Consider the following 16,690-nt stretch of genomic DNA (forward strand, 5'->3'; position numbering starts at 1 on the left):
CAATTTTCTTTATTTTTTTTAAATAATTAAAAAATAATCCAGAAATGTAGCAATTTCCATTCTGGCAAATAATTATTTGAAATGTGCTTTTCTTTGGAGAAACTTTTCATCAGTCTTCTCAATATCATCGCAGGCAGATTACAGTGAAAGGTGACATCGGTTTATAGATAAGGTGGGATCAGGTCATTCCCAATAGGTTATTGTCATAGCTCCTCCCCCTCCCTGAACAATGACCCCTGCAAAGGGGAGTAAATCACACAGGCTGCAATAGAGATCTAGAAGAAAGTATAGGGAACTGGAAAATTTCTTCCTTCCACAGTTTCACCCTAATTGCTATTGGACATAAAAGGGAGATCCATGTATTGGGGGGAGAGTGGCACCAGAGTAACACACCAAGATGAAGAGCCAACGAAAACTCCTCTACCACAGTCCATTTGTTATATGCAAGAAGACAAGCCCTCGACGGGAGTCTGCGCAAGTGGGCAGCAAGGTAGTATTGTATACATCCTTCAGTGCTGTCATGACTGAGACAGAGAACCTATGGCCACCCCCAGCTGACCTCCTCCCACAATCAGACTAATCAGATCAGCAAAGCTTAAAATCTGGCTGTCCGGGCACAAACGCAGTGGGGGTGAGAATAAAATAAATGTATTATCTCCTGTAATGATTGGCTATCCTCCACAGGTTAAAGGGGTACTCCGGTGGGAAAAGAAAATATCAAATCAACTGGTGCAAGAAAGTTAAACAGATTTGTAAATCACTTCTATTTAAAAATCTTAATCCTTCCAGTACTTATCAGCTGCTGTATACTACAGATATACTACAGAGACATTTGTGAAGTTATTTCCAGTCTGACTACAGTGCTCTCTACTGACACCTCTGTCCGTGTCAGGAACTGTCCAAAGCAGGAGAGGTTTTCTTAGGGTATATGCTTCTAATCTGGACAGTTCCTGACACAGTTCTGTTTTATACAGCAGCTAATAAATACTGGAAGGATTAAGATTTTTTTAATAAAAATAATTTACAAATCTGTTTAACTTTCAGGCACCTGTTGATTTGAAAACACTTGTTTTCTACTTGTTTCCACCGGAGTTCCCCTTTAAATAACGGGTGCTGTCTAATCAATTGACAGAAGGAGGTAGAAAGGCGACTAGTGGGTTCAGATGGGGCCGTCTGGGATACTGATTGACAATCTATGAAGGTTAAAAAAAGAACATTTAAATCACCTCCAATAAGACAATAAACAGAAGTTGGCCCATTCAGATGAATTGGAGATGCTAATGCGATTCTGTGTGACTTTTTTTTTTCAACTTTAAATTTTTATTAAAATAACATTTTCAACACAAGGGAGGAACAACAATGCAAGTGGAGGACAAGGTCCCACCATGTAGTCAAATCAGCAGAAATAAAACAATAAGGCACAATAATATAATGAGAACATACCCCGACTTTGGGAGCAGTAAAAAGTCATAACAATACAGATCACAAAAAGTACTGGGTCGGGAAGCAAACATCATCAGGATAATTTAGTTTAGAAGAGGCCATACAGGACTCCAATTGACAAGACACAAAATGAACACCATAAACACACACACACAAAAGAGGAAGAGAGATGACATAAAGAAATAAAAGAGGAGAAAAAGAAAGAAAAAAGAGAGAACAATTCAAGGAGGCTGATGATCAGAGAAACGGTCCCAAGGCTCCCACACAGCAAGAACCAATGGTACAGAGTTGTTCAGAGAAGCAATAAGGGATTCAAGCGAGCGGATCTCATGTATACGTAGCGCTGCGGAATCTGTAGGCGCTATATAAATAAATAAATACGGGCATGGAGGTCCGCCTCCGAAGCAGGGAGAGGTCTCTTCCAGTACTTCGCGCTCAGGGTCTTGGCAGCTAGAACAATATGCATAAAATGATGGAAAGATTGCTTGGACAAGGCTAAGCATTAATCAAACGTTGCACAACCCCCAATATGACACAATATGAGGGCAAGACCAAAAGATATGAAAAGGATAAATGGATTCAGACTATTATGCAATTCAGGCGTTTGGTACCAGCCCATAAGTATCTTATATTGAGTTTCCTCATGAGCAGTGCAAATGGAGAACTTAGAAGCCTGCTCCCAGATTACATTCCATCGGGGAAGGGAAATGCTAGCATTCAAATCCTCCTCCCAGCGACTCATATACCTATGGGTCGGAGTAGCAACATCTAAGGGAGCATTAAGGATAGAGTAAATATCTGAAAGAAGACCTTTAGTCTGCGGGCCACTACGTGCAAAAACGTTCAAAGCCCGAAGGCAGGGAGACAACCATGGAACCCAATTTAGAGGACATCAAATGACTAAGTTGAAGGTAATGAAGTCGCTCAGAGGAGGGAAGGCCGTTCCTAGAAACCAGGTTATCAAAAGACAAGAGAGAACGGGAACGGGGATCAACAATATCAGCCCAACAGAAAAGGCCCCTTGTGCCCCACTCCCTCACTATGCCCAAAGTCAAAACAGATAGAAAATCAGGATGATAAAGGAAGGACTGCGAAGGAGAGAAAAGATGAAACCGCCGAGAACAATACCCCCAAACATAACAAGAGAGAGAGACATAAGACCTAGGAGGGGGCCCAAAGAAGCAGCAGGAGGGGAGACTGACCAGAGGAGAGTATTTATGTGGGTTGGGGCCAACAGCAATTTTTCCAGCTCCATCCACCTGCTATAAGCATGATAAGTGGACCATGCTGCTAAATGGCGTAGGTGAGCCGCCCAAATAATATTTAGCAAAGTCAGGCACCCCCAGACCACCCGAGGACTGACCAGCCATCATCACAGACATAGGGAGACGATGCCTTTTAGCATCCCAAAGTAAGCAAAAGACAGCAGACTGGAATGAACGAGAGTGGACAAAGGGACATGAACAGGCAGAGTTCTGAAGAAGTACAGTGATTTGGACAGGATAGTCATCTTGACAGTGGCAATGCGACCAAAGAACAAGATGTACTGGGGTCACCATTTCTCCAGAAGGGCCTGGAGGTCCCAAAAGGTGTAAAATTAGCAGAGTAGAGTGAAGAGTAGCTAGGGGTAAGTAACACACCCAAATACTTAACTTAGAAAGAGGACCACTTAAAAGAGTAATCAGCACAAAGAAGAGCAGAAATGGAGATTTAAGGGCATCGCCTCCGTTTTAGAGAGATTAACCTTGTATCTCGAAACTGTACCATAAGAATGCAAAACCTTATAGAGATTGGGGAGCGAGAGCAAAGAGCAGGTAAGAGTAAGGCTGCATTCACATCACGATTTCTCCAAATTCTCCATCCAACCTGAGTACACGATTTTTAGAACTTAAAATCGTATCAAATCGTATATAAAGTCGGATCCATTGACCTCCATTAAAAAATCGGATCCATTACACACATCCGATTTGATCCGCATCCGATTTCACACGATTTTTGTTCAAGTCTGAAATCGTGTTCAACCCCGATTTCAGACCCGAACAAAAATTGTGTGAAATCGGATGCGGATCAAATCGGATGTGTGTAATGGATCCCATTTCTAAATGGAGGTCAATGGATCCGACTTTATATACGATTTCACATGATTTTAAGTTATAAAAATCGTGTACTCAGGTCGGATGGAGAAATTGTGATGTGAATGCAGCCTAAGGAGGACATCATCCGCAAAAAGACAGATCTTGAGGTCTCATGAGGGAGCTTGGGAGAAGCAGTAGGGGAGGAGTAGAGACCCCACAGTGTGTTAAAGAAATTGCCAGTGAAGCCAAATTTCCAAAGGGTGGCAAAAAGGAACGGCCAACTCAGTTTGTCAAAGGCCTTTTCTGCATCAAGGCTCATCACGAGAGCCTGCTCAGATCCCCTGTTAACCAGGTCAATCAAGTCGACGACGATTGGCCAGCACCTAGGAAAATAGTTTAAAATCCGAATTAAGAAGGACAATGGGCCTATAGCTAGAGTAGTCATGTGGGTCCTTACCTGGCTTGGGTATAAAGGTGATCAAGGAGTACAAAAAAGACTGCGGGATCTCCTCACCCCCCAGAAAAGAATTAAAAAGAGACAGACGTCTAGGAAGGAGAAGAGAAGAATACGTTTTGTAGTAAAAGTATGTGAAACTGTCAGGGCTGGGGGAACGCCCTGCGGGGAAAGATTTCAGGACCTCCTCCAATTCCTCAGCGGTAATGTGTGCATTCAAGGTAGCACGATCAGATGCCGTGAGACTTGGCAAATGACAATTTGAAAGAAAGGAGTCTAAGACCGCATCACGGTCCACCGGGTCGGACAGAAGCTGGGAGGGAATAAAGCTTAGAGTAGTAATCGAGAAAAAGACGAGAGATAGCATCAGGGTGATATTGAAGGGTACCAGAATGGTCTTTCAGGGCCGAGGGAGACTGAGCAGCACCATGATCGGGCCAACAAGGTATAAGCCTTATTGCCCTTCTCACAAAACCTCTGTTTCGCGTAAAGCAGCTGGCTCTCTACCTTGTGGATGGCAAGATCACCTAATTGAGCACGTGCCGCCACCAGATGCCTCAGCACAGAAAGAGAAGAGGAGGATAGCAAGAGAGTTTCAAGTCTAGCAATCTCCGTCCGAAGCTCCAGAGCTCGAATCAGAGCGTCCCGCTTCAAGCAAGTGCCAAGGGCAATGCAGTGACCCCTAACCATGGACTTATGGGCCTCTCAGAGGACAGCCTGGGGAGAAACCGAGCCATCATTATTTGTAAAATATTCAGTAATACAGGACTGGATCGAGTCTCGGGAGGGCGGAGATTTAAGCAAGGAGTCATTGAGACGCCAGTGACAGCACCGAGAAAGGGACGACATAGGAGAAAAAGAAAGCGGGATCGGGCTATGGTCCGACCAGGAAATGGGCTCCTGTGAGGCACCAGAGAGCATGTAGACCATGGTGAGATTACCAAAGAAGATATCAATGCGTGTGTAACCTATGAGGATGAGAGTAAAAGTTGAAGAACCGGTCAGTTGGATGATTTATCCTCCAGAGGTCATAAAGAGAGGAGAAGCAAATCACACAACAATAGATTGAAGCAAGATGTAGCTGGGCAGGAGAGGGAGGATAAGCAGCAAGAGAATGACGATCCATAGAGGGAGAGAAGATGAGGTTAAAGTCACCCACTAGAAGCCAAGCGGAAGGGGGGTATTTGTGAAGCCTAGACAGGACCCTACGGAGGAAAGGAATCTGGGAGGTATTGGGGGCATAGATATTGCAAAGTAGGAGAGGCTTACCCCCTAGAGAGCCTTCAACAATGATAAAATGACCCAGGGGATCAGGGGAGTAGGAAGAGGAGTCCTGAAATGGGCAAGATCGGGAAATCAGAAGAGGCTAAGAAGGCCTGGGGATAGAGATGATTAAGAAATTGGAAGGAGCCAGAAAGTGTGTTTCCTGAAGGAAGGCAATATTGGACCGCAGCGTAACCAACTCCAGCTGCAAAAGACGCTGCTTGTGGGGGGGGGGGGGGGAGGAGTTGAGGCCCTTAACATTTAAGGAAACACACTTAATCATGATGGGTGCAAGGCAGAGGGGAAAGCAAATGGAGATGTTCATTTACCAAGACCCAGAAGGAGACCTCAAGACACCGGAAGCACACGAGAGAGCTATGAGGACCAAGCCTGAGGAGATCCGCAGCCTAAAAACCATGAAGGAAAAAAGGAAGGGAGAGTCCACAATGGGAAAAGGGAGACAGACAGGAAATTACAAAAAAGAACAAGAAAAACAGACACTGACAACAGAACAGATAAACAACGTGACAGAAAACAAACCAAAGACCACTTGGTCAATGAGGAGGCAACAATGTGTGGCCAAAGCCAGGAGAACAGAATACCCAAAGGCATCATTTCAATTGACTGAGCCTCAAAGGGGAGGTGGGGGAGATCTTCTATGAGAACTAGACGAACCGAACAAGGAAAGCTCTGCCCCTGAGGCCAAGTTAAGGGAAGCATCTAAAAAATAAAGTGACCGTTAAAGACATGAGTAGGCTATAGCAAATAAATGCAAGATACTAATTCAATAAAAAATAAACATATCAATAAGCACTAGAACTCAGGGGGAAAGCAAGGCGTCCTGCAACACTCAGACAGGGTCTGGAAAGGCAAGATAGCATCGCATGGAGTCCATCACGGTGGAGCAAATGGTGGGCTCTGCTGGCCAGGAGGAGTGGACTTTTGGCCAGTACCAGATCGCCGATTGCAAAACGGTTGCCACACTGGAGGCAAGGGAGGAGGAGGGAGAGTGAGACCCCAGTCCACAACATGAGGAACAGGTATTTCCAAGGTAGAACAGAAGGCCTGAATATCAGTGAAGGACTGAAGAACAGCGGAGCGTCCATCTTTACGGGCGTGAAGAGCAAACGGGAAGCTCCATCTGTACAGCACCTAGTGACTACGCAGGACAGCAAGAAGAGGCTGGAGAAACTGATGTTTCCGCAAGGTGATCCGAGACAAGTCCCGAAATGGTTAAATCGGGGCACCATCGAAGTTAGTTCCGCAAGGAATGGACCTTCGCCATGATTGCCTCATTAAGCTGGAAGTCATTCACACAACAAATCACATCCCTTGGAGGTCCTGCAGATGACTTAGGGCAAAGGGCACGGTGAGCCCTATCCAGCTTGATCTTGTGGGACTGAGGCTCGCCCAAAATGGAATTTAAAATATGACTTCCAAAGTCACCTGAAGAATCCTCCTCCTGAGTGACCTCAGGTAGACCACGGACCCGAATATTATTACGTCTCCCCTGATTATCCAGGTCCTCAACTTGGCCATGATGATCACACAGAAAGTCAGATTGGGAAGCAATAGTAGACTGAAGCTGGGCAACATAGGCTCTGGTAGAATCGTGTTCGCCCTCTAAGCTCTCAACTCTGTCGGAAACATGCTGGAGAACCTGAGGTAGTGAGGATATTTCGGCAACACACGTGTCCTTAACTTCAGAGATCAAGGACTGAAAATCCTCCTTAGTGGGTATCTGCGAGAGGAACTGGCTCCAATCCAGAGGAGCAGGAGTGGCAACAGGTACACCCGAGCAATCCAAATCCAGAGAGCATGTCCCACCACCAGCAGGAGGGGGAACAATGGTGACCTCCGGAGAGGAGGGCAGATTCCTCCAAGATGGTGAGCTGGGGGCACCCACACTGTGCTTTCCAGCAAGACCAGCCCTAGGGGGTGTTGGGACACTGGTGGAGGGGCCATATGATGCCATAGCAGGACCTTTAATCAAGCCTCCGGAGGAGAGGGGAGGTGTGGGGACAGGAGGTTGAGCCCAGCAGACTGGTGTGGGTGATACAACAGCCCCAGGAGGGAGCCCTGAGGGAGGGCAGGGAGGAGACACTGGACCCCTAACTAGTAAGGCCCAAGATGGCGGCTGGCAGGCCGGAGGTGAGGAGAAAGGTAGAAGTCTGAGCCAGCAGGAGTGCTCACCTCAGGAGGTTGCAGAGCTGAAGGTCCGAGCAGCAGGGAAGTCAGAAGAGTTGGAGAAGAGGCACAGCCAGGGCCCGCAGGAGTCAGCTGCAAGGAGTCCTCAGAGGAGCTGGAGCTGGCGGCGGCAGCACGAAAGCAGGACCAGAAGCCACAGGGGCCGCAGCAGTAGTGGAGGGTGCACTCTTATGGATGGTTGCCTGTTTGCTGATCAAAGGCTGCTGCGGAAGGGAGGGAGCCACCCGAGGAGATCTGGGAACGCCTGTGGATCGGGAACGGAGACTGAAGGCCAGGCCTGCAGTAACGGGCGGACAGCCCGCAGCAAGGAAGATGTCGGCCAGAGGAAGCGGGCAATGCCTCCAGGTGAGGAGGACAGCTTGTGGAGGGAGGATGAGCGTCTCTGCAGTTTGCAGGAAGTTCTCTCCACAGGGCAGGAGACGGCCACAGCAGATAAAAGCGTATTATAGCTTGTAAAAGGCATCAGGGGGAGCAGTCTCTCTATGCGGCCATCATGCTCGGAGCCTCGCCACGCCCCCCCGTGACCTTTTTATAGGTCATTCTAGAGGGATGGGGATGCTGAGCTCTGCTGTGAATGGTGGTGGATCTAGTGTTATTTGTATACTGTTGTCACCTTTCACTGTACTTCTTGTCTGTGCTTGGAAGAAAGACATTACTGTTCGGAACAGGAAGTCTTAGCTTAGTTTTAGCCCTAGTGGCCAGATTGGATGCTGCAAGATTTCAGGAATATTATAAAACATAATCGGTAAAATGAAAAATTACAAACAAAATCACCAAATGTTCCTAAAAAATATGGTTAACATAAAAACCTGATTTAAACTATAGGTCATATAATGTTGTATTGGCCTTTGCAGCAGCTATCTGACATTAATTGTTTAAAGAGGTACTCCACTGGCCAGCGTTAGGAAGTAAATGTTCCAAATGCTGTTTTTGCACTGCGGCGGCCAACCTCGCCACTCGTGACATCATAGCCACACCCCCTCAATGCAAGTCTATGGGAGGGTCGTGATGGCCATCACGCCCCTCCCATAGACTTGCAATGAAGGGGCCTATGATGTCACGAGGGGCGTGGCCGACTTCCGCAGCGCGTAAACAGCGTTCGGAACATTTACTTCCTAACGCTGGCCAGTGGAGTACCCCTGTAACTACAGAGCCAAACCCATATCTAGTCCTTTATCTCAGCTGCATTATATTTAACATATAGTGGTGCATACAGTCCTCTGTCTTTTCCACAATAAGATTTAGTAAAAATAAATATTCTAGTTTAACTCTTGCATTTTTGCTTTTAGGAATCATGAAGGCGGCCTCAAAAGCACGTTTTAATAGAAGGCATACATTAGGAAGTTCTTCAAATGCAAGGTATGCGGATCCTAACATCAGGAGGCAACTACCCTGTATGTCTTTGTTCGATCCAGTGTCTCTGTCCAGCACAGTTCTTCATTCGGGAGGAGACCTAACTTGCATACAAAGTATTGACACTTTGAAGTGTAACTACAATGTCCTTGTGAAACAGGATGCATATTTATAACTCCCAGAATTGTAATATAAGCAGAAACGTCATCATAAAGCAGAACAAGAAATGACACAGCGAAAAACCTTTAAATGGGCACTGTCATTTGCTATAACGTTATATGTATATTTGTAATATACATTGGTTAAAATAAAGTGTATATTTTGGGTAAAAAAAAAAATGCTCTATACTTCTTACCACTAGGGGTCTCACCACTGTCCACTGCCTTGTCCCTGCAGCTATTGCTCGTGTGTTTTTTGTTTGGAGAAGTGTGGGTGGAACAAGCAGTGCTCTGTGTGAGTCGGGGACGTATGACACAGAGCCTCAATGTACAGAGCAGCCAGTTATCAGCTCTGAGGAGTGAGGGAGGAAGTTCCCACATGAGATGTGAGGGCAAGCAAGGGGAAACCCCCTCCTCCTCAGTGAACTGCATCGAGTGTGAGCAACATAAACCTGAGAATTAGGAATTATAAAAGGATGAAAAACAGGATTTAAGGGACTCTTTATTTCGTGTCGAGTACAGTTAGGAAAAGACTTCCACCTTTTTTTTTTATGTTTTGGACCAAATTCTGCATTTAGTAAAACAAATGCTGACCAAAATACTACGTGTGAACCCAACCTAATAGTCCAAAATATCCTGAGAGGTTAAAGGGGTTATCCAGGAAAAAACTTTTTTTTATATATATCAACTGGTTCCAGAAAGTTAAACAGATTTGTAAATTACTTCTATTAAAAAATCTTAATCCTTTCAGTACTTATGAGCTTCTGAAGTTAAGGTTGTTCTTTTCTGTCTAAGTGCTCTCTGATGACACGTGTCTCGAGAAACGCCCAGTTTAGAAGCAAATCCCCATAGCAAACCTCTTCTAAACTGGGCGGTTCCCGAGACACGTGTCATCAGAGATTACTTAGACAGAAAAGAACAACCTAAACTTCAGAAGATAATAGGTACTGAAAGGATTAAGATTTTTTAATAGAAGTAATTTACAAATCTGTTTAACTTTCTGGAGCCAGTTGATATATATATAAAAAAAAAAGTTTTTTCCTGGATAACCCCTTTAATTTACCTCCAGTAAAAATTGATCCCCTTGTGCTTGCATATCTGCAAGAAAGGAAATTGAGTTGTGAGCCGTTTTGAGGACAGAGACTGATGTTAATGGTGACAACCTGTACAGTGGTAAATAGATAACTACATGATGCCCCTGTCTCTCTCTTGTCATTATGATATTTGTTCAATATTTTTTTGAACTTTCCAATGTAGAAAAAATGAAATGACATTGTAATTTATCTTGTAGAAATCCACCAGAAGCTTTGTCTCCGACTGGTCCAGGTAAGAGTCCTAATCTCTGTTTTAGAGAAATGATAGCATACGGTACATCACTAGTTGTGTTTAGCAGGTTATAGTAGTCTTGTATGCTCCATTCTTACGTGTTTAGCCCAGTGTCTCCCAACCAGGGTGCCTCCAGCTGTTGCAAAACTACAACTCCCAGCATGCCTGGACAGCCAACGGCTGTCCGGGCATGCTGGGAGTTGTAGTTTTGCAACAGCTGGAGGCACCCTGTTTGGGAGACACTGGTTTAGCCAAAAAGACTGATAAAATATCCTTAGAGATGCTGCCATGTGGAAGCTTTAAAGGGGTACTCAGGTGGAAACCTTTTTTTTTTTTTTTTTTTTTTAAATCAACTGGTGCCAGAAAGTTAAATAGATTTAAATAGATTACTTCTGTTAAAAAATCTTAATCCTTCCATTACTTATTATTAAAAAATCGTAATCCGTCCAGTACTTATTACCAGCTGAATACTACAGAGGAAATTCTTTTCTTTTTGGAACACAGTGCTCTCTGCTGACATCACGAGCACAGTGCTCTCTGCTGACATCTCTGTCCATTTTAGGAACTGTCCAGAGCAGCATATGTTTCCTATGGGGATTTTCTCCTACTCTGAACAGTTCTTAAAATGGACAGAGATGTCAGCAGAGAGCACTGTGGTCATGATGTTAGCAGAGAGCTCTGTGTTCCAAAAAGAAAATAATTTCCTCTGTAGTATTCAGCAGCTAATAAGTACTGGAAGGATTAAGATTTTTGTAATAGAAGTAATTTACAAATCTTTTTACAAATATTAAACAGTTTGGCGCCGAGGCGCTTCGTCAGACCGGTCGGATGAAGCGCCTCGGCGCCAAACGGTCCCGTCACCGAGAGGATACCCCCGCGTCCTATGTTCACTCTCCCATGCTTGTTTTCTATGGCTGAAGACATGGAATAAAGAACCACTTGCATAAGAATACCTGGGTCGGTGTGGTGAGTTGCTCAGTTTTTCTATTTCTCTGTTATATACATATGAATGGAATTGCCTTAAACGTAGAGCACCACTGAAGTTCCTCCAGCAGTTGCAAGGGAAGATGCAGGTTAACCGATTATATTGCCATATCCTAAGTGCGAAAAGAGGTGGTGCCGAGTCCTCCTTCACTTGAGTAGATTTGTAAATTACTTCTATTAAAAAATCTTTACCCTTCCAGTACTTTTTAGCAGCTGTATGCTACAGAGGAAATTATTTTCTTTTTGAATTTATTTTCTGTCTTGTCCACAGTGCTCTCTGCTGACACCTGATGCCCGTATCAGGAACTGTCCAGAGCAGGAGAAAATCCCTATTGCAAACCTATCCTGCTCTGGACAGTTCCTGATATGGACAGAGGTAGCAGAGAGCACTGTGGACAAGACAAAAAAGAAATTCAAAAAGAAAAGAATTTCCTCTGTAGCATATAGCTGCTAAAAAGTACTGGAAGGGTAAAGATTTTTTTTAATAGAAGTAATTTACAATTATGTTTAACTTTCTGGCACCAGTTGATTTAAAAAAATAAATAAATGTTTTCCACTGGAGTACTCCTTTTAAAGAAGTTGTGTAGTGAAAAACTACTTATCCCCTATCCAAAGGATAGAGGATAAGTTGTAGATCATGGGGGGTCCCACTGCTAGGACCCTCCGCGATCTCCTGAACGGGGCCCTGGCAGTCTGCGCCAGCCTTCACGGCCCCTCCATATACCTTATAAAGATACATGGAGGGGGGTGTCAGCCGTGGCTTCCTGCGGGAGTCAGAACAGCCGCTTCCAGCAGACTTGCGGGGGCGCTGTTCAGGGGATTGCGGTGGGTCCCAGCGCTCGGTCCCCCCGCGATCTATAACTTCTCCCCTACTACTCCTTTAAAGGGGTTATCCAACTTTGAAAAATGTAACATCTATGCAAAAGATTGGGGATAAGTGTGAGATTGGGGGGGGGGGTGCTGACAGCTGGAACCCCACGATCTCCTGCCCAATGCCCACCTCTCCTCCAGCACGGAGGGGGGGTGGCGCACACCCTCAGTTCATCTTTATGGAAGAGCCGAAGCTCTGTACTCGGGTATCACCAGCTCTCCCATAGAGATGTATGAAGGGGGCAAGTTGGCCACCACTCTGTGCGGATGTTGACACAGCTCTGTGTATGGGAGAGCCGGGACACCGTGGAGGAGATTGCCAGGGGTCCCAGCAGTCGGACCCCCCATGATCTGACACTTATCCTCTATCCTTTGGATAGGGGATACATTTTTCTAAGCTGGACTACTCCTTTTAAAGTTTCCAAGTAGCAGCATCTCAAAGCAAAGGTCTAAGTAGTAGATGGACACAAGTATTTTGGTCTGACTAAAATGAACGTTGTTAACGTTTCAGCTGTTATTCGAAGATCCTCTTCAATGTCCTATGTGGATGGACAAGTTGGGACGTGGCCCAAAGAAAAACGGTAAGTAAATGTAACAATTGTTATAGTGGTATGCTTAGATGAGGCTTACTCAACTAGTTTTAGGTTTGCTTACCTGTCTGTGGTCAGGTGAAGGGCTGGACTAAAAAGCAGCAGTAAAGATGTCATCTTGTTAATGTTTGTCAGACTTTATAGAAGTGTTTAAATCCTCGTGTATTCATTGTTAGTGGTAAATCTAGGCCAGATCCCAAAATTAAAATTAATTTAGATCCCAGGTCAGACTCCTGAAAAAGTGCAGACCCCAGACCTGATCCCTAGAATGAATCCAGACTCACCAAATTAAACTCAATAACTGTGAATTAATTCAGACCCCAAACCAGCCCCGTGAAATGAAATAAGACTCTAGACCAGAACCCTTAAAATAAAGTAATTCAGACACCAGACAAGACCTTTATTTAAAATTCACTCCATGAATCCAGACCCGAGACCAAACCTTTACACTTAAAGGGGTATTCCAGGCAAAAACTTTTTTTTATATATCAACTGGCTCCGGAAAGTTAAACAGATTTGTAAATTACTTCTATTAAAAAATCTTAATCCTTCCAATAGTTATTAGATTCTGAAGTTGAGATGTTGTTTTCTGTCCAACTGCTCTCTGATGACTCACGTCCCGGGAGCTCTGCAGTTCCTATGGGGATATTCTCCCATCATGCACATCTCCCGGGACGTGACATCATCATTGAGCAGTTAGACAGAAAACAACAACTCAACTTCAGAAGCTAATAAGTAATTTACAAATCTGTTTAACTTTCCGGAGCCAGTTGATATATAGATAAAAGTTTTTGCCAGGAATACCTCTTTAATTTAGACTTCAGACCAGACCTCTAAAATTTAAATTAATTCACACCCCAGACTAGAACCCTTAAATTTTTTTAGACCCAGTACCATGGTCACGAAATGAATCCAGGCCCTAGAGCAAACCCTTACAATTAATCTAGACCCCAAATTCAGAACCCAGACTCCAAAATAAGGCTCCTATCACACTATATGTTGCTCCGTTTTAAAGACCCTTTAACACGTTGAAATTATCATATGTTGGGGCCATCGTAGTTCGGGGGGTCACTGTATGTTGCTCCGTTTTAAAGACCCGTTAAGAAAACCCTTAAAAACGGCCATTAAACGGCCGTTACAATATCCCATTCAAGTCTATGGGATTTTTGATTATCCGTTATCACCCGTTATAACCCGTTATGAATAACGGACGTTATTTGTGACGGGAGAAAAATTAGTGGATGTAATGTTTTTTCTTCCGTCACAAATAACGTCCGTTATTCATAACGGGTTATAACGGGTGATAACGGATAATCAAAAATCCCATAGACTTGAATGAGATTTTGTAACGGACGTTTAATGGCCGTTTTTAAGGGTTTTCTTAACGGGTCTTTAAAACGGAGCAGCATACAGTGACCCCCCCCCCGACCTACGATGGCCCCGACATACAATAATTTCAACATACGATGGCCTCTCAGAGGCCATCGCATTTGAAGGCAGCATCAACATACGATGCTTTTGTATGTTAGGGCCATCGCATAAATGGCTATCTGACAGCGCAGACTGCTTCAGCTGCCACCGGATAGCCATTTATGGTGCCCCGTAAGCTCCGGTGATGGTCACTCACCTGTCCGCGGTGCTCCAGGACGTCCTCTTCGGGATCCCCTGCATCGCCGTCGCTCTCCATCGTCATCATCACATCGCTGCTTACGCCGTCCCGTCATCCAATAGGAGCGGCGTGCGTAGTTACGTGATGGCGGCGATGAGGAATGACGATCCCAGGTAACAGAGACGTTCCGGAGCTGCGAGGACACCCGGGGACGCGGCGACAGCGATGGATGGCGACATCCAGGGCAGCGGTGACAGTCTGGAGTGGCGGGGACAGGTGAGTACAACGTCCTATATTTTACATTGCACAGATCCCTCAACATACGATGGTTTCAACAAACGATGGTTCATTTGGAACGGATTACCATCATATGTTGAGGGATCACTGTATAGTGCGAAAGGAGCCTAACACAGCCACCAGACATGTCTTTTAACACTTATTTAAACCCCTACAATAAATGGAAAAACTCTTGACCAGACAAAAAAAAAAAACCCTGTATACTGACTGCTTCAGAACCAGGACCTTGTATGCCCCACCACACACTATAAATACAAGGAATGAGAAGTTGCATTTCTAATAAGTAAATAATTCTGTGTGAAATAAAACAAACACTTAAAAACACCAAAAAACTTAAATGTTAAAATGCACATTCTTAAAATCCGGTATAAATTATGTTAATTTCCAATCTGTAGATGAAACATTTTCCCGTAATTGACATCCTAGATGTCTGGCATGTCTGCTAATCTGCAGAAAGTAAATGTAAGATGCCATTCCTGCCCTCTGCAGCGCCCATTTCATACCATGTCTCTCATACTTCCATAACAAAATAACTATAGATGTCATTCGTATTCATGATGGTTCATACTGTGTCAGGATAACAGGATATGTTAACTCAGCGCTTGCTTGAATGTCAGCAGATATTTCTGTTTATTAATGCTGGAGAGAAGCCAATTGGAGATGTTTTTGACCTTTTGTTTATGTAAAGTTATTAAATTGTTTTGCCCAAAATTCTATCCCTCCTGATGACTCGGTGATTGAATGATGTTTAGTCGATCACATTCCAGCTTTTAAAGTGAATTCGGCAGCAATGTTTAAGGTGTTCTAGTACTGTATGTGTTGTATCTTTATATTTTTACTTTTTAATATCTCTTTTATAGTAAGCTTCACATGGCAGCGGATGAGTCTAAAGGCTTGGGGTTTTCCGTAATCTGACCAATCAGATTCAGTTTAACTCAGCATCATTGACCAATCAGCTACCCTATTCTGTATTCTGTGCTGGACAATAGCAGAATCCATTATGAAACTTTAGGTGGAGCCTGAATAATGAAGCCCAGCAGAGAGTGTGGGATAAGGGAGTCAGACAGTGCAGTCTGGGCTCTCCCCTAGATCGCAGATTGATGCAAGGGAGGGGGGGGGGAGCCACCATGTGCCAGATGGGCACACAGCAGGTGGCTGTGATGGACACCCAAAGACTTACCAGTGACCAAGTGGGTTCTCCCCTAGATCGCAGACTGATGCAACCTTTGCCAGACGGGCACACAGCAGGTGGCTGTGGTGGACACACAAGGACTTATCAGTGACCAATTGGGCTCTCCCCTAGATCACAGATTGATGCAAGGGGGAGACACCATTTCCCTTTGTCAGACGGGCACACAGCAGGTGGCTGTGGTGGACACAAAAAGTGGCACCAGTGTGGACGGTGACATAATCGTGGAAAACGAGAGGAGTGTTCATTCCCCAGGAAAGGGACTGTCAGATGAGCTGGCTGAGAATCACAAGATAAGTGTGAACTGTGTCTTATAAGGTTGCAGGTTGCATGTTTTAACTGGCAGGGATTAGCCCACCAGTTGGCAGACAGCGTCGGTATTGTGGAGCTAGTGGCTAGACGGCCTAGGTTTTATTTTGTGTTATGTTTAATTTTGTCCTGCAACCTGTGTGAATAAACCTGACTGAGAGTCAGTTGCATGAAGAGAAGTTGGTGTGGACCTGGTTTATTGAGGTGAAAACGTGTCCTTTTGGCGGTAAAGGACGATCCTTGGGTTAATCCCAGAGTAAATCTCACAATTGGTGGAGGATGCAGGCATCATGTTTAACTGCTTCACATTACTAGGAGCAACCAGTTGCAGTGAAGTTGTCATGCTGTCATCTGGAAGAAGTGATGAGAAAGAGAAAGCTACATTGAAAGCTGTGGAAAATGTGGAGCCCGAAGTGGGGCAGATCCAGATTACCTCCTCAGAACTTGAAGAGAAGAGGTGCGGATGCAGGGTAAGGGGGCCTGGTCTTTTCCAAGCCAGAGAAGATGGAACAGTGTTGAGTAAAGTGCATGTGGAGCCAGGTGCTGCGCTTACGATCACAGA

The 16,690-nt window shown here is 44.7% G+C and overlaps 1 protein-coding gene across 4 annotated transcripts in view; it reads left to right on the plus strand.

The window, feature by feature from the left end:
* Positions 1-16,690, plus strand: part of CAMSAP2 (calmodulin regulated spectrin associated protein family member 2) — a 151,634-nt gene that overhangs the window by 99,433 nt on the left and 35,511 nt on the right. For all 4 annotated transcript variants that reach the window (XM_056523484.1, XM_056523486.1, XM_056523485.1 and 1 more), the window contains 3 exons: positions 8,733-8,802; positions 10,246-10,280; positions 12,646-12,715. In XM_056523484.1, the coding sequence (XP_056379459.1) occupies positions 8,733-8,802; positions 10,246-10,280; positions 12,646-12,715 (175 nt within the window). The remainder of the gene's footprint in view (positions 1-8,732; positions 8,803-10,245; positions 10,281-12,645; positions 12,716-16,690) is intronic.

This window comes from Hyla sarda, chromosome 6, assembly GCF_029499605.1.
Source record: "Hyla sarda isolate aHylSar1 chromosome 6, aHylSar1.hap1, whole genome shotgun sequence".
Lineage (NCBI taxonomy): Eukaryota > Metazoa > Chordata > Amphibia > Anura > Hylidae > Hyla > Hyla sarda.